This window comes from Phragmites australis, chromosome 20 (genome assembly GCF_958298935.1).
Source record: "Phragmites australis chromosome 20, lpPhrAust1.1, whole genome shotgun sequence".
NCBI lineage: Eukaryota > Viridiplantae > Streptophyta > Magnoliopsida > Poales > Poaceae > Phragmites > Phragmites australis.
Window position 1 is genome coordinate 12,560,868 of NC_084940.1, and position 22,690 is coordinate 12,583,557.

Below are 22,690 nucleotides of genomic sequence, written 5' to 3' on the forward strand. Positions count from 1 at the left end.
TAAGTGGGTATCTAATAGATAGTTCTCGATCACTATTTAGTTTATTTTTTATTAAGTTAATTAGGTGAAAGTGAATCTTAAGTTTAATTGAGTGAGTTTGGGTTGACCCAGCACTCAGAAAAATATAAAACTGGCACCGCTAGCCAGGGAAGAACTGGTCAGTCAACTTAATAGGTCTGGTGTTTGCTAGCACATAAGAGATCAAATTGAATTCACTGCATCATAATCATAATACATTAGTCACCATTAGTAATTGGTCAAGGTAGCTCATTGTACTTGTATTTACTTATATCTTACAAGGGTCAATGGGAGATGCGTCCCTTTCGTCAGACACGAATGAACTACCAATTGTCGTAGATGGATAATCACTTAAGCAAGGGATGGATTTTCTTTTACCACTTGTTATGCCACTAATTTCATATTGTTTGACATCACCATCGCATCAAACATTTGTTAACACTATATATGCTGGTAAGACATTTAGGACCAAAATACCCTTAGGTGAACAATCAAGGGTGCGGGCAGCAAATTTCATGGCAGCGCAATAGTGAGTAGTCCGAGGGAATGGAAGAGGTTGGACACTAACTAAGAAGCACTAGAACAAAAATGTTTTTTCTTTGGTGTGATAACCTTTCTTGATGCTTCCCTCTGGCTGAGAATGATTCCGTACATATGAGAACGTCCATATATCTCTCGAACGGGTATATCAGATGTAGGAACACGGGGTCAAGTAATTTTATCTAATGTACAAGGTGAACACCGAGATACACCATGATTTCGAAGAATGATGGAGGAAAACACATCTCCAATAGACATAGTCTCTACCACATAGTATGCATAGCAACTAGTTCGAGATCGATGACCTTCTGTGCAATTGCGTTAAAGGAGTTACAGAGACGTGTTATTACCACTCAAACCTTTCTTGGCTTAATATTTCTTTTTGCAATAGGAAGGAACTATGTCATCAACATGTGGCAATCATGAGACTTCATGCCAAATCCTTCATCGGAACTTTTTTCTTCTAATTCGCTGAGTGGCCCGTAAGAACTTTCACACCATAGAAGCACTAGTAGACTTGGGATTTTTCAACCTTCTTCAGAAATTAGTAAGATGGGGGAAGGTATCTTCGTCCATTGCCTCTATCTTGAGGGTGCAACTCTGGTATGATATTCAAATCTACATAATCCTTCCATTTTTTTATTAATTACATCCTTTGTTTACCCAGGAAGGTTCAGTAAAATACCAACAATACTATCACACACATTCTTCTCTACGTGCATGACAACGATGCAATGTCGAACATCTAGATCCTTCCAATAAGACAAGCCCCCAAAATATTGATTTATTTTTCCACATCACCTTCTCAATGCTCCTTGGTGCACCCTTCCTCTTCCCAAGAATAACTTGGACACCCTTAACCATATTATAGACCTGTTGCCCGCTACGAGTTTTTGGAGCAAAACCCTCCTCCTTTTCCCAAGAATTTGTTTCTTCAGCTTGCGGTATATGTGACCCTTGTGTAAGAATCACCAGTGACGTAGGTATATCGTTTTGCATGACTTATTCAGCCATAGGGTCACAGTTTCATTGTAGCACTATGTACAAGCCTGGAATCCTTGATATTCTGTCCAGATAGGTTTCCATGGGCCGGCCAATCATTGATGGTCACGAACAACAAAATACCTAGGTTGAAGTACTCTCGTTGTTCTCAACCCACACACGAACACCTTCTTTCCACAATGTTGCAAGATTTTCCATGAGTGGTCATAGGAACACATCTATATCATTACCAGATTTTGCTTTAGCCCTAGCATATGTATAATCATCATAATGTACTTATGTTTCATGCATAACCAAAGAGCAAGTTTGTAGATACAGAGAACCACGAGCCAGGTTCTATGTGTGTTGCTCATGTCACCTAATAGTTTCATTCCATCAGTACTCGTCCCAAACTTTATACTCCTTTGTTCCACACCGAATGCTAGGTAGATATCATCGATATTTCTCCATTGGATAGCATCGTCAAGGTGTCATAGCTTTTCGGAGTGCCAATATAACAATTTAGAGTCCATTGGGTTCGCGAATAAACGTTGTAAGCGAGGAATAACGGGAAAATACCACATGATTGTAACAGCCCAAAATTTGTAACCGAAGAATTTCACTAAGAAAATAAACAAAATAAAGGAATAAAAGAAAATGCATAGAAAAAAGAAAGGGAATCAAAAAGAAAAACAAATATCTCCCTCTCTGGGCCCTCTCTCTCTCTTTTCCTCTTTGTGGCCCGACCCACCTGCCCCTTCCTCTTCCCTTGACCTTCCTCTATTCTCCCCTCCCTGGCCCAGTCTCGTGTGCAACCCACCTCCCCTCCCATGCCTGCGCACGCTCCACATCAGCCCAGCCCACTCCCCTCCCTCTCTACACGCGTGTGCGCCGCCTTTGGGCCAGGCCACCCTGACTACTACCTCCTCCTACGCGTGTAATCCCGCCCCTAGGCCACACTCGTGCCAGCCCGCCCACCCTCATGCATGCTCTCGTGCCTACCCGCCCGCTCTCTCCCACTGTCGCAGCGGGCCCGCTCGTCAGGATTGTCTCCCTCCTCTCACCCTCCTTCCTTATCTCCTCTCTACTGCTCACCGACACACCCTCTTAGATTTCATAAGCGAGTTTTGGAAGAAATCACCGTGCAACCGCATGAATGGAAATCGCGATTGAGAAGAACAAAAGGAGGCCAATCGCACGATGAAATTGAAGCTCCTTGCATGGAAATCGCTTGCGAAATTGCTGCCGGCCCCGAAACCCTAGCTCGCTTCGAATTTGCGCTCCTCAGCCTATAAATCCCCAACCGAAACCCCCTTGAGCACCCCTAGCCTCCCCGCCTCATTTCCCTCATTTTCCTGAGCGCAAGCTCATGCAACGTGAATGCAGCTACCAGCGATTAACTCGCCATAGTGGCTTCATATGTGCACATGCAGGTACAGCGGGAGCGGGAGAGAGAGGCAGAGAGAGAGTGACACGGCGGTGGTTAGAAAAGACCAGCGATCGGCCTTACCCTACGGTCGTCGCCAGCTCTGCACGTGGTGATTGTCAGAGAGGGAAGGGGTAGAGGGAGCATGACGGTGAGAACGCACGTCGCACGACAGGAGAGTGGAGTTAAGTGTCAGTGGTTGGCGATTGGGCGGCGGGGTCCAGCGCGCATGCTCGGGTGCGCGCGAGCTCTGGCGCGGACATGAGTGCGAGGAAGGAGAAGGAGTGGCATGGGATGGGCTGGCGCATGGCGCGGGAGAGAAGGGAGAAGGGAGAGGCGAGCTGGGCCGGGGAAAGAGAGCAGCCCAGAGAGGGAAAGAAAAAAAAGAGAGAGGGAGATGGGCCAGAAGAAAGAAGGAGGCCGGGCCGGGAGAGAAAAGGAAAAGGGAAGCCGAGCCGGGATAAAAGGAAAAGAGGGATGGATTTGGCCCAGGAAGAGAAGGAAAGGTTTTAGATTTTTGGGAAAATTAATTTGAGCATATATTTGAGCATACATCCATCCTCTGCACATCTATAAATTTAAGTAAAAAATATATGTCAATTATTATTTTTAATTAATTTTTAACTAAATATGGCGTATAATTTACAAAAATGCATCTAAATAAGATGGAAATTAAATTTCTCATCTACTACTTATCAAGAATTATACCTAAGTTCAAATGGATCTCTTCCATCCATCAAGAATTATACTTCAATTACTAGCAACCTTGGTATATATATTGACCTAAATAATTAAATTCCCTATTCATGAAGCTCCTTAGATCCCATCTACATCTAATGAATTAAAACTCAAATTGGAGCAAGATTTGGGATCTCTACATGAAGAGATTGCTATATTCTAGTGGATCTCTTCTATGGATCAATAATTATATTTAAATTTCAAGCCCTAGAGCAAATTAACCATGAATCTATGACAACCTAGAATCAATCTAGGGAAAACTAACCTGAATCTAGATCCAAACTAAGTAATCAATAAGTTTGGTAGATCACTTATTTTAATCCTCCTCCATCTCCTCCAAAATTTGCTTCTGTAGCACCCTCTTGTAGTAGAATGAAGGAGCACTCCGAGCAGCCATTGTTTAGACTGCAGCTGCTCTGTATGAATAGTGGTTTCTTAGGGAAGAAGCTCCCACTAATAAATAGGATTGGCATTATAATAGTCGGTTTGTTTAAACAACCGACTGTGATAATGCCATTCATTATCCTAGTCGATTTGTAAGTGAAAAAGTAATTATCCTAGTTGGTTGAGGACAATAACTGACTAGGATAATGCATTGTATTATCCTAGTCGTTAGTTTACACCAACTAACTGAGATAATATCTTTTCAATGGCCTGCAATATTCTAGAGGTCTGTTGAGTAGAAAATCGACTGGGATAACTGTTTTCACATGCAGTTTTTGGAAATTGGCTGCGATGATAGATTTTGAACCGACTGCATTTAAGGTTTTTGTAGTAGTGAAGGGGTCATCATTTGGTGGGGTCAACGCATAAAAAGGATGTTTCATTTTCATGTTTAAGTAGCAGTAGACTTATTACTTAATACATGATCTCCAAAGGTGTACAACACTAAGGGGGACCATGGCCTAGGTTGGCCCTTATTACACTCTGCTCCGTCCAAAGCATGGGAGAAGATTTAATGGCCAGAATGTCAACGAGGAGGAAGAATATAGCCAGAGGCATGGAAAGCATGTTCTATGGGCAACATAGGATCAATGAGAAGGAACTTGCAAGCATGCACTACTACACAAAGGGTCATAACTGATGTGATAAAAGAATGATTCCACAGGAGACCGTTAGAGAAGAATCAAGCAAGAAATAGGCTGGACAACATAACCATCTGGAAACAAAATGCAGATGGTTGTTAGAATAAACTGTCTACAATAATTGACACATGAACACATAACATATGGCCTCACATGAAAACCGTCTGCAAATGAGGATGACAAAGCATAAGGCTATGCTAGAGCCATTGCAAACATATTAGTCAAGAAGCCAGCTATATTATGAAAACATATTGCAGATGGCTTTATCATAGCTGTCTATAATTGTTCTATGTTAGAGTCATCTTTTTACCTACACTGCCTGCAATATATGTGGAAGGTGAAACTTCATGTAAATGCAAACTCCTTTTCTTTAAACGGAATATGTTTCGGCAGGAGTAATATATTCATGGGGGAACCAGAGTCAACATATGTGCTATCAGAGTTTTCTAACACTTCAATCACTTTGCCATGGCATCCTCTTCCTCATCATCACCATATCTGCTGACATCACCTCCTCCATCACCATTCAGCTGACCCTCACCTACGTTGTCCTCTGATTGCGATGAGGAGCCAAACAACGATTGGTCAGTGGCTCTCTTTGCCAAGCTGGGATATGCGAGGAAGAGGCGTTAGTGCCCGATGATGAGGAGGCCGTAGGGGATGATAAGCCCGATGAGGAACCCGAGGAGGATCCCAAAGAGGAGGAGCCATAGGAGGAGGATGACAAGGATATGGGAAAGGGCAATGTCAACAATGAGCACGACAGTGACGACAATGAGAAGCCCAAGGATGATGATGACAATGATGAGTATCCCAAAGAGGAGGAGGAGCCCAAGAAGGAAGACAATGTTAGCAACAATAACGAGGGGCCCGGAGAGGAGGAGGAGACTAAGGAGCTAGAGGTGCCCCAAGAGGAGGAGTCGAGGAGCTGGAGGAGTGTTAGGAGCAAGACAATAGCGGTGATGAGGACAGCGATGACAACGAGGATGGCACCTGTAGCAGTGAAGAAGAGAGTGGCCCTACCTGCATAGGGTATTCAGATCTGTCTACCAATGACAACATTGGTGGTCCGGCATCTAAGCATCAGAAGACAGGGTAGCTAGATAGAGTAGTTGTAGTATAGTATTATCTAGGAGTAGTAAAAAGTAGTAGTAAGAACTCTTACTAGCTAGTGCAAGAATGTAGTAGATGTTCTGACTTTTGCTTCACTTTGGTTAGAAATGCACGGAGTAGTGAAGTGTGGATCGGATGCCTGTTCAGACATTTGATATGTATAAGAACCTATATATACTATATTTGGAATGTCTAAATCTACATGCCCTCATTTCCCTCATCCGAAATGAGAAAGATTTAATCATAGTGTTCGATTATAAGCTTCACACAAAAAAACTATAATTACCCAAACATAATATATATTTCAAACAATTTAGAGTAATAACTGTTGGATATACATGTTAATGGAGATTATTTTCACCTAGCAACCGTCTGCAATTTGGTCTTAAGTTGTGCCTTGAAAACTTTAACCCTAACATAACATCAAACAGATTCCCATAACACCATCTAGAATATGTATCGGCGGTAGTTTTTTGTTCACACGGGGAATGTCCCTTCCTCTTAGTCTTTCTTGTCTTTATATTCTTGCTTCCTCTTCTCACCTTCCACTTTCAATTGCCAATATTGTTTCCTCTCACTGATTTTCAATTTCAACGGCCAATGGCTTCATCTTTCAAGTAGCCTCCCTCTCTGAAGAAGTGGTCATTGCTGGTTTTTGTGATCGACCTGATCGATTAAGAGGCTCTCAAAAACAAAATCAATGAGGAGGATATCGGCTACCACAGTGGCGATGAAGGGGAGGAGAAGGAGGCCAAGGAAGAGGTCACAAACACTACCACAGAAAGGGTCATCCGCGCCCCTTTATCACTACCAGTTTAAAAATAACCAACAGTGATAACATATCAATGCTGATTCAGAAGCTTCAGTCGCACATAAAAAGCCGACCCAGTGAGAACTAGCAGTGACAAAGATTAACTCTGCTAGTTAGTAACACAAACTGACAGTGATATTCAAACTATCATTATTGGTTCATAAAACGAACCAGCAATGATATTAGCTCATCAAAAGACGTGCCTTTTATAACCAGGAGTGATAATGGCTATCACAGTTGGTTGTGTTTACAAACCGATAGTGATACTCAAAAATTTGTACGTCTTCATGAAATGTACGAGATGTCGCATGGAGGGGGTGAATAGGCGATTCCTGCAATTTAAAAACTTGACAATGGATAACTGGATCCGGATACTACGGGTTAATCCAGAGCCTCCGGGTTATACAGAACCTGGATACTCCGGCCTTATTCGGATACTCCGGATTATACAGGAAAATGAAACTAAAGAACTATTGAGTAAATCTAAGTGATTCCAAGGGTTACCACAGGTTCTAGAGGACGTCTAAGTACCTTATCACCAACACCCTGCAGTCACAAGCACACTAACAAGTAGACCGGGAAAATCCCCAAATATTAACTAAAGCAAGTTAATGTGCAACAAAATGACATGGACAAGAGTTTGTTCCCAAAGTTCGGCCACTTCACAAAGAGGTGCCTACGACTTCGTTGAGGAGCTCACAAAGAGCCAGGTCTTTTCTAACCCTTTCCTCTCCCAAGCGACCACCAAGATCAAGCGAGGGGTTCTTACTTAAATCAACGAGGGTAATACAAACTTTCCGGGGCACTCCACAAATTTGGGTGCTCTCCGAGTAACGCCTTGCCGTCTAGGAGATCACAACTTCAAGAGAAAAGAATGCGAATCAAAAGCTCGATGATGACCTCAAGTGCTCAAGAGTGGAATTTTTGCTTTCTAACACTCAAACTCACTTCCCAAACCCTAATCTCTAAATCTTGCACCAATTTGAGCTCTAGAGGAGTTAGGAAGGCTATTTAATGGCTTTCGAAGTATATGTCCATGAGTTGGTTCAGCAGCCCCCCAACAAAGGGGGTGAGGGGTATATATATAGCTCACTTCAAAAAAGTAGCCGTTACAGTCTATTTTGAACTGACCCGGAGTATCGGGGTTCATCCAGAGACTCCGGGTAACACACGAAGGCTTAGGCAAAATACAGTGTCCGGAGCCTCTCCGCAGGGTCCAGAGACATCAGGACCCGGAGTATCCGGGCCAACCCGAAGACTATGGGTAACACACTTAAGGCCTACCCAAGACTCTCTGCCGAAGTCTCACTCGAAGACTCCGGCCACGAACAAAACACTGGAGTATCCGGGTTGACCCGGAGACTCCGGATTAAGCACACAAGGCTTTACCCGAGACTCGCTGGCGGATTCTCACTTGGAGACTCCGGCCGCAACCAGAACACTGGAGTATCTGGGCCAACCCGAAGACTCTGGGTTGAGCAAACATGGATTTACCCGAGACTCACTGACGGAGTCTCACTCGGAGGCTCTGGCCACAAACAGAACCCCAAAGTATTCGGGCTGCTAACCCAGAGACTCCGGGTTGAGTTTCTTAGACTCAAACTGAGACTCTCTGGCGGAGTCTCACTCGGAGACTCTATTCAACTAGACAGAGTCCGGAGTATCCGGGTTCACCCGAATACTCCGGGCTCAGACAACAAAAACTATTTTTTGGTGTCCATGAGTGATTGTGTCTCTCATCTTTTGGTTCTAAAAGGATATTTTGAAAACTAAGACATCTTCAAGACTATCAACATGCATCCCTCTTGATAGTACGGCTATCCTTAACTCAAATTCAAAATAAAATAAATTTAAACCTATTAAGTAACTATGCCGCTTCTCTTTTCTTTTTGAGGGACTCCAACAACTCTTATCTTAACCAATGGAACTTAAAACCTGTTTATAAACTCAGCAAACCATGAGTCCCTTAATCATTTGTCATCAATAAACCAAAACCCACTTAGGGGGCCTAGATGCACTTTCAATCTCCTCCTTTTTGGTGATTGATGACAACACGATTAAAGCTTACAAAAAATAATTGAATTAAAGAGTTTTGAATTTTAAGATCTATGGTGAGCTCCCCCTAAATGTGTGCATTGATTTGAAATTGGAGTTTGAGATCAAATGCACATATTTAAAGAAATTTTGCGAGAGCTCCCCCTATATCTTAGAATCCGTGGGGTGCAAGTGTGTGAACATGATAGTACATGATGCATATGACAATATATATCACAAACAAAACAAAGAGAGAAACAACCATCAAAGCATCTCATGGCATCACACTAGCACAAATTTAATTAACTTATAAATATGAATTTAACAACTACCACACCACACATAGTTCATCACAAATAGATACATATGTCTTACATGTCCAACGGAAAGATAGAAACTCGAAGAGATAAACAAGAGAAGATGAACAGCCTAAGAGATTACATTCTCTCCTCCTTTGGCATCAAGCACAAAAAAGAAACAGAAGCATCGAATAGAAACTAGTCGTTATCTGTTGTGAAGTCCTCATCGCCATCATCATCGGAGCCGTCATTGTTGTCCGGAGAACTGTCCTCGGCTCCTTGCACATTTTCTTCTTCTGTCTCCTCATCATCATCATCTTGGACATGAGAAGTCCCGGCTGCAGCTGTTTGTGCTTCATCATACCATGCCAAGGGTTTTCAAACACTTCTGGTTCATTCACGTCTTCTTCTGAGGCAAGTAGAGAGCAAGGAGGCTCAATCCTCAAGTTGGCATAAATAGCTTTCTGCCTCTCTTGTATCTTCCTCAATCTCATATTTCTTTTGTCCTTGTGCTCTTTGATCTTGATGGCATTGTGAGTGCACACTTTGAAAATTGCCTTAAGAGCTCTTTTTATGAAAGATGGAGAGCTATGCGAGGAAGACATATGTTGTGAAGCTTGCCTTTGAGCACTTGGAGCTGTAGGAGGAGGTGAAGGTGGAGGTGTAGCTGATCGATTGCTCACCAAGCTCATTCTGTAAGGCTCGTGCTTCACTTCCTTGAAGAAGATTTTCTGGGAGATTCTCTCAATCATGAACATGATATAGGGAGCATATGGGCAGCTTCTGCTAGAAGTGTGTGATGCTGTGTGAATTTCTTCCCAAACAAAATCAATCACACTGAAGGGATCTCCCTCATTGGACATCCTAGCAAGGAGATTTCTTGGGATCCCTTGTATAGCGGTGGCATCTCCACTTTTAGTATCCAAGGTGACCCCAAACAATGAGTTCATGCATTTATAGAAAGGCCTCAAGCCGGTGACCATGCCATGAACTACTCTTCCATGATCCGAATATATGAAATCCATGTCTTCTGCTGAGAGTTGATTTTCAATATGGATCTTAGTCTTTTGAGTGTCACAGATGTCAAAACCAAAAATATGAGCGAAGGCTCGATACGAGATCTCATACTTTTCTCCTTCGATAGTCCAAAACATGGATTGGTTCTCTTTACAGTCATACCAGTGTGTAGTGTAGAATTGAGCAATTACTTCTTCACTCCAGTCATATCTCAGACCCATGATGGACTTGATTCTTTTGTGTTCACAAGCTGAAATCACCTTATTGAAAGTTGGATCATTTTTGTTGGCCATGTAATCCCAATCAATCCATTGCATAGGAGTGATTGGCTTCTTCTTTGTAAGGATCACCGTTTCATAAAAATCTTCTTGGAAGTTACTCCAGAAATGGTGATCAGCTACATTCTTCACAAAGTAAAAAGGATCCTCATATCTCTCTTTCTTGACTCTATTTGCCCTCTTCATGTAATTGACAACTTGCTTTGGCATGGCATTTGTTGTGTGTAGTCTAAGGGGTCGATGAAGCTTCAAAGGACTCATCATTGGAGCTTCTTCTTCTTCGATTTCCTCATGATGTTGACTCCAAGAGCCAGAAGCAATAGCTTTCCCTTTTCCTCTGTCTTTTGCTGCACCTCTTCCTCTACCTCTCGTAGCTTGTATTTTTGTTCTCCCCCAAGTTGCAGTTGTTGTGGGAACGAGCTCATTAATATGGATCCCTGTTGATGAGTGAGGCACTTTCCGAACAACTGATCGAGAGCGACCAAGACCACTCCCATGGCCACTGCCATTTCTACTCTCACTTCCTTCTGGTTGATGTGGAGAAGATTAGGCAAGCAGATCAAACTTCGCTTTAGTTCTTCTTTGATAAGCGTTGCCCTTGTCTCGTCCCATCTTTACAAATCCCGAGACACACCAGAGGATGAACAAATTGAGATACTAGAATGATTGCTCACAAAGGAATTGATGAAATAGGCTTTGCAAAAAAAAAATCACTGACTTGGAGTATCCGGATTTACCCCCGGATACTTCGGGTAACCCGACTCCGGAGCAAAATTCTAGGGTATGAGCGATTGGATATCTAGCATATCTAGCAATATCTTTGCAATATCTTTGAGTATGTGATACTATGATGTAAATGAAGTATATCTAGCAAAGGAGTCGGACTCTAGATCGAGGATTTGAGAGATCGGGTGAAAGAGTTCTTGAAGTACCTTTTTAGGGCAAAAATATCACTAACGATCGATTCGAAGGGAAGCCCAGGGAATCCGGCCTAGAGTTGAGGTAGAATTGAAGAAAATCTTGCAAAATCCTTGGAGGGTGCTTGAAATCACCGGAGGAGGCTTTCCATGGAGGGAGAGAGAGAGAGAGAGAGAGAGAGAGAGAGAGAGAGAGAGAGAGAGAGAGAGAGAGAGAGAGAGAGAGAGAGAGAGAGAGAGAGATGTGAAAGAGGTATTATGGAGTTGAATAGGAGATGTGCTGCTCGGGGAAGGCTAAAAAGCCTGGATGACCCGGAGTATCCAGCCTGACCCGGAGACTCCGGGTTAGAGTTAGGCACGAGACAGAGGCTCCATGCCGGAGGGTGACCTAGAGTATCCGGGTGAAACCGGAGACTCTGGGTTCTGTCAACTCAACAGAAAGAATGGTTGTTCGGAATCCGGACACTCCGGATCTATCCGGATACTCCGGGTTCTAGAACTTTGACAGGATAGAATTTTGAGCTAAGATTTGACGGAGAATTTTGAGAGAAAGATTGTTGGACATATAAGAACTTCTTACCACTTGTGATTAGCCAACAAACAACAGTACATAACAATGATCACAAGTAGCAAGCTATGATCAAAAGATCAAGAATCAAATGATTTTCGAAAATAGCAAACAAGGAGATTTTCAAAAAAATCTAGCTACCAAAACTATAAAGCTAGAACAGTCAATTGCATGCAACAAAGCAAGCCACATTGCGAGAATCAAGGATATTTAGCTCATTTCTCAACTCGCAAAACCTTTGCTCATCAAGTGGCTTTGTGAGGATATTGGCTAGTTGTTTTTTGGTTCTCACATGGTGAATATCGATATCCCCTTTTGTTGAGTGATCTCTTAGGAAGTGGTGACAGATGTCTATGTGTTTGGTTCTTGAGTGTTGCACGGGATTATTGGCTATTTTCATGGCACTCTCATTGTCACACAAAAGTAGGACTTTAGACATGTTGTAGCCATAATCTTTCAATGTTTGTCTCATCCAAAGGAGTTGCGCACAACAAGCACTGGCGGCAACATATTCGGCTTCGGCGGTGGATAGGGCTACGGAATTTTGTTTCTTTGAAGACCAAGACACCAAGGACCTATCCAAGAATTGGCAAGTCCTGAGGTGCTATTCCTATCCACCTTGCAACCAGCATAATTGGAATCCGAATAGCCGTAATGGTCAAAGGATGAACCTTTAGGATACCATAAGCCAAGGTAAGGGGTATGAACCAAATATCTAGGAATCCTCTTAACGGTCACCAAATGGCACTCTGTAAGAGCGGCATGAAATCTTGCACACATGCACACACTAAGCATAATATCGGGCCTAAATGTATAAAGGTAAAGTAAAGAACCAATCATGGAGTGATATACCTTTTGATCCATGGCCTTGCCATCTTCATTTATATCAAGATGTCCATTTGCTTACATAGGAGTCTTGATGGGTTTGGTATTCTCCATCTCAAACTTCTTGAGCATGTGTCGGTGTATCAAGAACCGGGGGTCCCTGAGTCCCGAGGCCAGGCCAGCCATCCGCCACGTGTCGCCATCCCACGAGGTCTCTCCCGCGGGGTAAGGAGAGTTCGAGTCCCGGGAGAAGGTGCTCGGGGCCACAGTCATTGGTCCCTGAGCACCCCAGTTCCCCGATGATCCGTGGAGTCTAAGTACCGGGAAGAAAAGTGCTCGGGCTGGTGCCAGGTCACCCCCGAGCATCCTAGTCCCCCGATGACCAGAAGAGCTAAAGTTCTGGGAGAGAGTGCTCAGGGCTGCGAGCAGCAGCCCCCGAGCGCTCGGTTCCCTAAGGTTCCACACAAAGAGTGCTTGGGAGAGAGTGCTCGGGGCTGCACGTGGCGGCCTCCGAGCATTCGGTTCCCCGAAGGATCGTGCAAGAGTGCTCGGGGAGGTGAACAGTACCCCCGAGCACCCGGTACCCCGAAGACAAAGATAGGCATTCCCGGGAGAGAGTGCTCGGGGAGGTGAACAGTACCCCTGAGCACTCGGTTCCCCGACGACCCAGAAAGGCCCCCGAGGGGCCCACCGATGAGGTGTCCGCCAGTCAGAGGTTCGAGGCCGCATTTAATGAGCGTGCGTAGCCTGACACCTCGAACTGCTCCCGCCGCAACGTCAGTTACTGCCATGCTTTGGCAAAGGGGCGTGGGGCTATTAATCGCACGGGTCCCGTCCCGTATCGTCGGTATCATCGCAAGGATCGCGTTCCGTCTGCCGCCCTGCTGTGGCAGAGGAACAAGATAGGGCGGGCACGCTGGGTTGCTCTGCGGCTGCCCGGTGGGCCCCCCTCAATGGCGCCCGTTGCCAGGGCGTTCACAGTGATAGGTGACCAGGCGGGCGGCTTTTTTCCACCCTCCGGTCACTTCGCCCAGAAGAAATGATGACGCCTTTCCCAGTGATGGCATCTTGGAACTTGTGCCCCCCCTCCTTCCCGTTCGGGGCATGTCGCAGCCGGCAAGTGCTTAAAAGAGCCGGTGGCACAGAGGAACAGGGACAAGTAAAGGATAAACAAAGAAGGCAAACAGAGACAACAAAGACAGAACCAGAGAACAAGCAAGACGAGCCACAAGCATCCGAGCATCAGAAGCCGAACCACAGACGAACACAAAGCACAAGACCAGAGCGTAGTTCTAGCAGAGGAAGAGAGAGCCTCAAGCTCTTAGTTAGATCATATTTCTTGTAACCAGCTACATCCTTGAGGGATCTCCCTCAGGACAGTTATTGCATCCATACAGGAGTAGGGTATTACGCCCCCGTGCAGCCCGAACCTGTCAAAACTTCGGTGCATTTACTTCCTTTTGCACTAGGTCATCATCCCCCACCACCGACCGTTGCATTTAATGTCATTCATTTCTCCGACGAACTTATTCAGGATCATCCCCCCGGCCGAATCTCTAAAAAGGGGTCTCTCGGGATCCCTGCGACAGGAGTTAATCCTTCGACAGCATGTCTTTGATATACTTCGTTTGACATATGAAGGTTCATTCCTTAAGTTGTTTATTTTGAAATCCTAAGAAGAACTTCAACTCTCCCATCATTGACATCTCAAAACTCTTTGTCATAATCCTACTAAATTCTTCACAAAAACTTTTATTAGTAGAACCAAATATAATATCATCAACATATATTTGGCAAACAAATAAATCATTATCTACATTTTAGTAAAGAGAGTAGAATCGGCTTTGCCTATTTCAAATCCCCTTTTGACAAGAAAATTTCTAAGGCACTCATACCATGCTTTAGGTGCGGCTTTGCCTATTTCAAATCCCCTTTTGACAAGAAAATTTCTAAGGCACTCATACCATGCTTTAGGTGCTTGCTTAAGCCCGTAGAGCGCCTTATGGAATTTAAACACATGATGCGGATGTTAGGGATCTTCAAACCCGGGTGGTTGCTCCACATACATCATTTTGGATATTGGTCCATTAAGAAAGGCACTTTTCACATCCATTTGATACAACATGAAATCATGATGTGTAGCATAGGCAAGTAATATTCGAATAGATTCAAGCCTAGCTACAGGAGCATAAGTCTTACCAAAATCCAAACCTTCGATTTGTGTGAAGCATTGAGCAACCAACCTTACCTTATTTATTGTTACGATCCCATTCTCATCTTGCTTATTGCGAAAGACCTATTTGGTGCCAATCACATTTTGATTGGGTCTTTCCACCAATGATCGTACTTCATTTATTTTGAAGTTGTTTAGTTCTTCTTGCATGGCCATTACCCAATCCGGATCACCAAGTGCTTCTTCCACCTTCAATGATTCCAAAGAGGAAACAAAAGAGTAGTATTCACAAAAAAATTGAATTCTAGAACGAGTAGTTACCCCCTTTTGTATATCACCAAGAATATTATCCATCGGGTGATCTCTTTGGATACTTTGATGAACTCTTGGATGTGGCACTTCGGATTGAGGTTGAATTTCTTCCACTTCATCATCATCAAGAAACTTGTTAGAATCATCATTAATTTGATCTTGATCCTGAATCGATGTTGATGGCTCTACTCGAGTTGATGAAGATGGTTGAGCTTGATCATTGTGATCCATTTGTTGCTTTTGGAGTTCTTGAGGCTTGATTTCACCAATTATCATCTTCTTAATTGCTTTGCTTGGAATTTCTTCATCACCTAAAATATTATGATCAACTTGCTCCACTTAGGAGCCGTTAGATTCATCAAATGTCACATCACGCGCGATTTTAATGCAACCGGAGCATTTGATCCATAACCAAGCATAAAACCTTCATCTAATTTAGGAGCAAATTTAGAACTTTTAGCCTTTTTATTTAGAATAAAGCATTTGCTACCAAAGATTCTAAAGTAAGATACATTAGGTTTGTTACCGGTTAAAAACTCGTAGGCGGTCTTCTTCAAAATCTTGTGAAGGTATAAACGGTTGATGGCATGGAATGCGGTGTTGACGGCTTCCGCCCAAAATTGATCTGAGATCTTGTATTCGTCAAGCATTGTCCTTACCGACTCTATGAGAGTCCTATTCTTCCTCTCGACAACCCCATTTTATTGAGGGGAGTAGGGTGCCGAGAACTCATGCCTTATCCCTTCTTCATCGAGAAATTCTTCAACTTACGTGTTCTTGAATTCACTACCGTTGTCGCTTCTCACTATTTTTATCTTCATGTCAAACTCGTTTTGAGCTCTTCTCACGAATTTCTTGAATATGGCTTGTGTTTCACTCTTATCATGCAAAAAGAATACCCAAGTGAAACGAGAATAGTCATCAACAATAACTAAGCCATATTTGTTAACACCAATACTTATGTAGGCGATTGGTCCAAATAAATCCATGTGTAGAAGTTCCAATGCCCTTGTGGTTGTCATTACATTCTTGGCAGGGTGAGGAGCTCCAATTTGCTTACCCGCTTGACAAGCGCTGCAAATTCTATCTTTCTCAAAAGAAACATTTGTTAGTCCTACGATGTGCTCCCCCTTTAGAAGTTTAGACAAAATTCTCATGCCAACATGGACTAGTCGGCAATGCCAAAGCCAACTCATGCTAGACTTAGCAATCAAGCAAGTTTTAAGCCTCACCTCATCCGTTAAAAAATCAACAAGATAAAGTTTACCCTTCAACCTACCGGTGAAAGCTTTTGATGCGTCATCCCTTCTAGAGACAGTCACACCCTCATTAGTAAAAAGACAATTATATCACATTTCACAAAGTTGTGATATGGACAACAAATTGTAACTAAGAGATTTAACTAGCAAAACATTTGAAATGGAATGATCAATTGAGATGGCAATTTTACCTAAACTAATTACCTCTCCTTTCCCATCATCACCAAATATGATATTTTCATGTGGTCCTCCATCTTCTTCAAATGATGAGAACATACTCTTTTCTTCGGTCATATGATTTTTGCAACCGCTATTAAGCACCCAACTTGATCCACCGGATGAGTATGCCTACAAAACAATTTTAAGCTCTTGCTTTAGGTACCCAAATTTGTTTTGGGTCCTTTCATGTTAGTGATAAGTACTTTTGGTACCCACACACTCCTTTTCACAACTATATCTTTTGTGCGGGCACCAATATATAGAGCAACCACTTTACCACGATGGTTCCTCTTGAGCATATAAGAAGCATAGAAAGTAGATTGTGGAGCATGGGTCTTCGGTTGCTTTGCTTGAGAGATATGATCAACTTGCTTGCCTCCCTTGATGAATTTGAGACACTCCTTGTCATTGATCACTACACGCTCATTTATCTTACTTGTATGCATGTCAAACCCAAGGCCTCTCTTTTTATTGTTGTCTTTGGTCTTAATGGTCTTGTATAGTGCATCTTTGGATTTGCAAGTTTTGATGCATCCATATTTAACCAAAGCATTTAGCCTTTTATTTTCCTTTTGTAACGCTTGTAAGATTTGACATTAGTAATACAAGCATTTATATCAACATTATAGCACCGAGAGCAACAATTACTAGTGGAGGCACTAAAGAGTAAGTTTGCATCATTAGAGATGGATGTGCTATTCTTAAGAGTATCAATTTACATTTCAAGAGTCTTATGAGTTTCATCCAAACATGATAGTTTCTCTTGAAGTGTAGAATTTTTACTCTCAAGACTAGTAATAGAGACATTGGACAAATCAAGACATTTAGTCAATTTATCAACCTTTTCCTTCTCAAGTTCAAGGTTTCTCTCCTTTTCAAGGATGAGCAAGTCCTCTTGCTTTTCGAGGATCTCCTCTTGACTCTCTATTGTTTTCATGAGCTCTTTTAATTTAAACATGGCATTTTTGCTAAGACCTTTAAACATGCTTTCACTACCACTGTCACTATCAGTATCACTATCACTATCTAGGAGCTTAGGTTATGATTTTACCTTGCACCCTTTCACCATTAGACACTTGGGTGTGTCGTTGTCGCTCATGTCACCAAAAAGTGACTTTGTCGGTGTAGGGGCACGAATGGCGATGGTGGCGACTCCTTCATCATTGGAGTCGAAGTCGGAGTTGGAATCCTACTCCTCTCCAATATGAGCTTGACCAGAGTATTTCTTCTTATGGGTCTTGTATTTGTCCTTCTTAAAGGTATTGTTCTTCTTTTCTTCCTTGTCCTTGTTCTTCTTGTTAGGACACTCAGCGATGAAGTGACCAACTTCACCACACTCATAGCATGCCCTCTTGGATGTTCTTTTCTTGGGCATGTCTTTCTTGTACTTGCTATAGCCACCCTTCTTTATAAATTTTTTGAATTTTCTTATGAAGAATGCTATTTCTTCATCATCCGAGTCTTCATCCTCATTTGAACTTGATTGTTCGATTTGCTTCCTCTTCTTTGCTTTGAATGCTACTTCTTTGTTCTTGGAGGCTGAGCTTTGCTTTGTAAGATTTTTTACTTCATTGGCTTCCTCCTCCATAAGCTCATGAGCAAGGATGCTTCCAAGTACGTCACTTGGTGTGAGCCTCTTGTAGTCCCTTCTTTCTCGGATGAGTGTGACCAAGGTGGGATTTCTTGGTGCAAAGGCTCTAAGAAACCTCCTCACCACCTTGTGATCATCGAGCTCTTCACTTCCAAGCACTCTAATATTGTTTACCAACACCATCATTCGGTCATACATGGCTTGGGGGGTTTCATCGTCCACCATAACAAATCTTCCCAACTTTCCTTCAAGCAATTCTATCTTGGACTCTCTCACACTAGTGGTGCCTTCATGGGAGACTTGGAGTGTATCCCAAATTGCTTTAGCCTCCTCAAGCCCATCCACCTTGTTGAATTCCTCGGGGCTTAAGGCACTAAGGAGAACGCTTGTTGCTTAAGCATTTCGATGGATTGCTTGCTCTTATTCGGGTGTGAGTTCAATGTCTTCCGCCGGAAAGTCGAGACCTACACACACGATCTTCCAAATGCTCGGATGGAGCGAGATTAAATGCATCTTCATCTTGCGCCTCCAAGCGGCGTAATGTGTGCCATCAAAGAACGGTGCATGCCCGGAAGGCACGGAGATGAAGTTGTTAGATGGAGAATTCAATTTACTATAATCAAAATTAAATTCGACTCCCTTCTATCTTTGGAGCCACCAGCTGTTGAAGCATCGCCCGAATCCATTGGCCTTCTTGAGCCACCACCCGAAGTCTCACCTTTCGAACTCCTCAGGCTTTTCTCCCCGGATGCCGACATCTTCAAATCCTTCAAGCAGTGAAGCCTTGTAGAAGGTTAGGCTCTGATACCAATTCAAATGTACGAGATGTCGCCTAGAGGGGGCTGAATAGGCGATTCCTGCAATTTAAAAACTTGACATCGGATAACTGGATCCGGATACTATAGGTTAATCCAGAGCCTCCGTGTTATATAGAACCTGGATACTCCTGCCTTATTCGGATACTCCAGATTATACAGGAAAATGAAACTAAAGAACTATTGAGTAAATCTAAGTGATTCCAAGGGTTACCACAGGTTCTAGAGGACGTCTAAGTACCTTATCACCAACACCCTGCAGTCACAAGCACACTAACATGTAGATCGGGAAAATCCCCAAATATTAACTACAGTAAGTTAATGTGCAACAAAATAAAATGGACAAGAGTTTGTTCCTGAAGTTCGGTCACTTCACAAAGAGGTGCCTACGTCTTCGTTGAGGAGCTCACAAAGAGTCGGGTCTTTTCCAGCCCTTTCCTCTCCCAAGCGACCACAAAGATCAAGCGAGGGTTCTTACTCAAATCAACGAGGGTAATACAAACTTCCCGGGGCACTCCACAAATTTGGGTGCTCTCTAGGTGATGCCTTGCCGTCTAGGAGCTCACAGCTCTAAGAGAAAAGAATGCGAATCAAAAGCTCATTGATGACCTCAAGTGCTCAAGAGTGGAATTTTTGCTTTCTAGCACTCAAACTCACTTCTCAAACCCTAATCTCCAAATCTTGCATAAATTTGAGCTCTAGAGGAGTTAGGAAGGCTATTGAATGGCTTTGGAAGTATATGTCCACGAGTTGGTTTAGCAGCCCCCCAACAAAGGGGGTGAGGGGTATATATATAGCTCACTTCTAAAAACTAGCCATTACAGTCTATTTTGAACTGACCCGGTGTATCCGGGTTCACCCGGAGACTCCGGGTAACACACGAAGACTTAGGCAAAATACACTGTCCGGAGCCTCTCCGGAGGGTCCAGAGACATCAGGACCTAGAGTATCCAGGCCAACCCGGAGACTCCACGTAACACACTTAAGGCATACCCGAGACTCTCTAGCGGAGTCTCACTCGGAGACTCCGGCCACGAATAGAACACCAGAGTATCTGGGCTAACCCAGAGACTCTGGGTTAAGCACACAAAGCTTTACCCGAGACTCGCTGGCGGAGTCTCACTCGGAGACTCCCACCGCAACCAAAACACCAGAGTATCCGGGCCAACCTGGAGACTCCGGGTTGAGACTTGCTGGCGGAGTCTCACTCGGAGGCTCTGGCCATAAACAGAACCCCGGAGTATCCGGGCTAACCTGGAGACTCCGGGTTGAGTTTCTTAGACTCAAATCGAGACTCTCTGGCGGAGTCTCACTCGGAGACTCCGGGCTCAGACAACAAAAACTATTTTCCAGTGTCCGTGAGTGATTGTGTCTCTCATCTTTTGGTCCTAAAAGGATATTTTGAGCACTAAGACATCTTCAAGACTATCAACATGCATCCCTCTTGATAGTACGGCTATCCTTAACTCAAATTCAAAATAAAATAAATTTAAACCTATTGAGTAACTATGCCGCTTCTCTTTTCTTTTTGTGGGACTCCAACAACTCTTATCTTAACCAATGGAACTTAAAACCTATTCATAAACTCAGCAAACCATTAGTCCCTTAATCGTTTGTCATCAATAAGCCAAAACCCACTTAGTGGGCCTAGATGCACTTTCACTTCATGTGCACAACAGTCAGGCTTCAGATGCCCAGTTGCTCGGCTTCCCAGTGACTTTAAATGTCAACGTTGTTCACACTATCACTCTCTCTCTCTCACTCTCTCTCTCTCTCTCTCTCTCTCTCTCTCTCTCTCTCTCTCTCTCTCTCTCTCTCTCTCATTCCCATCGTTGGCTTCTACCTCCACCGCCGCCTCCACCACCTTTTCAGAGGATGCCTCCCACACCCACGACCTCGTCTGGGGAGGATGAGGCCCCACCGAACGGGTCATCAGATGAGGCATCTCTGACCTTCGACTCAGCCATTTCACCGGGATCCCCTTGGTGGACGACGAGATGTGGGATTATTTCTTCGATGAGCTGAGGGCTAAGAAGGCCAGGATGAGGAGGAGGAGGACAACGATGACGCCGACATTGATGTTGAGGACAACAACGGTGACAACGATGATGATGGCAATGGTGATGGCGACGTCGACAACGACGATGGCGATGAAGATGGTGGTTTTGAGTGTTGTCGTAAGCATGACGGCTTGATGTAATTAGTTTAGTATGAACTCTACTAATATAGTAATTATTAATACTAATCTAGTTTTATTATCATTATTACTGCTTAATTTTTATTTATTTTTTGTCCTGGATTGAGCATCACTGTCAGTTCGTAGTTGGAACCGGTAGTGATAAGTATACAAATCGAGTGGAAAGATCAAGAACTAGCAGTGATAACTTGTATCACTCAATTTGTGTTATGAACCGATAGTGATATGCACAATCATTGTTGGTTCAAAAACCGACAATGATGTAAATTTTGAATCGACAATGATGACTTTTTCTATAGTAGTGTGACATTAACGGTATTGGCAAGGACGAGGCTATTGTGCATGCCCTGCTTGAGGAATTAGTGGCCACAAATGAGGATGCAAACATCACTGCCAACAACAAAACTATTGTGCGTTCCTAGCATGAGGATCTCATGGCCACAGATGAGGCCGCTGCTGCCAACGACGAGGCTATAGCACATGCCCTCACGGACGAAGGGCACCTACGAGGATGAAGATGAGGACAATGATAAGGAAGAGGGGGAAACGAGGAGGAATATATTGATGGGGACAAAGATGAGGAGGAGGTGCTCGAGGAGGACGAGGAGGCACTTAATGTCCAAAATATCCTGCCTAGGCATGCCCATGACTGGGTACGGGCGAGGACTTCCACCTCCGCATCCGACATGAGGAAGACAACGCGATGTCCCGACACCAAAGAGGAGTAAGCCGACTTAGTAGAATGTAGTAGGTAGAAGCAAGCATGTAGTGAATGATCAGTAGATGATGTAGTAAATGCTATCTATATGAGGAACTAGTTTATATCTTGATCTGTGAAAAAACTAGTCAATGAAGCTAAACACTTAAAAAATGATAATCGCATTGCTGATGGTTAGGTACGGACACTGTCTGCAATGCTATAAAGAACCATCTAAAATATACCATGTTGCCAATGAACGTTCGCTAAAACCATTAGGAATGATTAATACAGACGGTTCCCTAAAGCAACTGTCTGCTACAAAGATTCAAAATTTTGATTATTTTGATTGGTGTGAAGATTGGTGAGTCAATTTTTTTGACACCATTTATTCTAATATTATAAGAATTATATGGATTTGGTGAGAAAATATGCATGGTTCATTGGAATATATTTAAATGTATCATATTGCATGACATACTGATAAACCAATTGATTGACCAAATGATCAACAACATTGAGGTACACATTTTAGATATTTCTTTGCCAAGAAAAGATTTTTTATTTATATATGATGTTCATGTACTGTAATTTTGAAGATCTCATGCTTGTTCAGATGTTTATTTGCGAGATGTTGGGTCGTTTGATTCATGTTGCAGATGATTCCTAAAGGCAACCATCAGAAATATTAATAAATGTTAACGCCAATGGATTTTGTGTAAATCAGAATGCATTTTTATTACCAACAGTTTTTGCTTGTAACCACCAGGAATGTAT

At 43.2% G+C, this 22,690-nt stretch overlaps 1 protein-coding gene across 1 annotated transcript in view; it reads left to right on the forward strand.

Moving 5' to 3' along the window:
* The first annotated feature begins 5,519 nt into the window (after positions 1 to 5,519).
* The window catches only part of LOC133901468 (probable LRR receptor-like serine/threonine-protein kinase At1g51810), a 50,904-nt gene continuing 33,733 nt past the window's right edge, over positions 5,520 to 22,690 (forward strand). The window contains exon 1 of the mRNA XM_062342828.1: positions 5,520 to 5,747. Coding sequence (XP_062198812.1) covers positions 5,520 to 5,747 — 228 coding nt within the window. The remainder of the gene's footprint in view (positions 5,748 to 22,690) is intronic.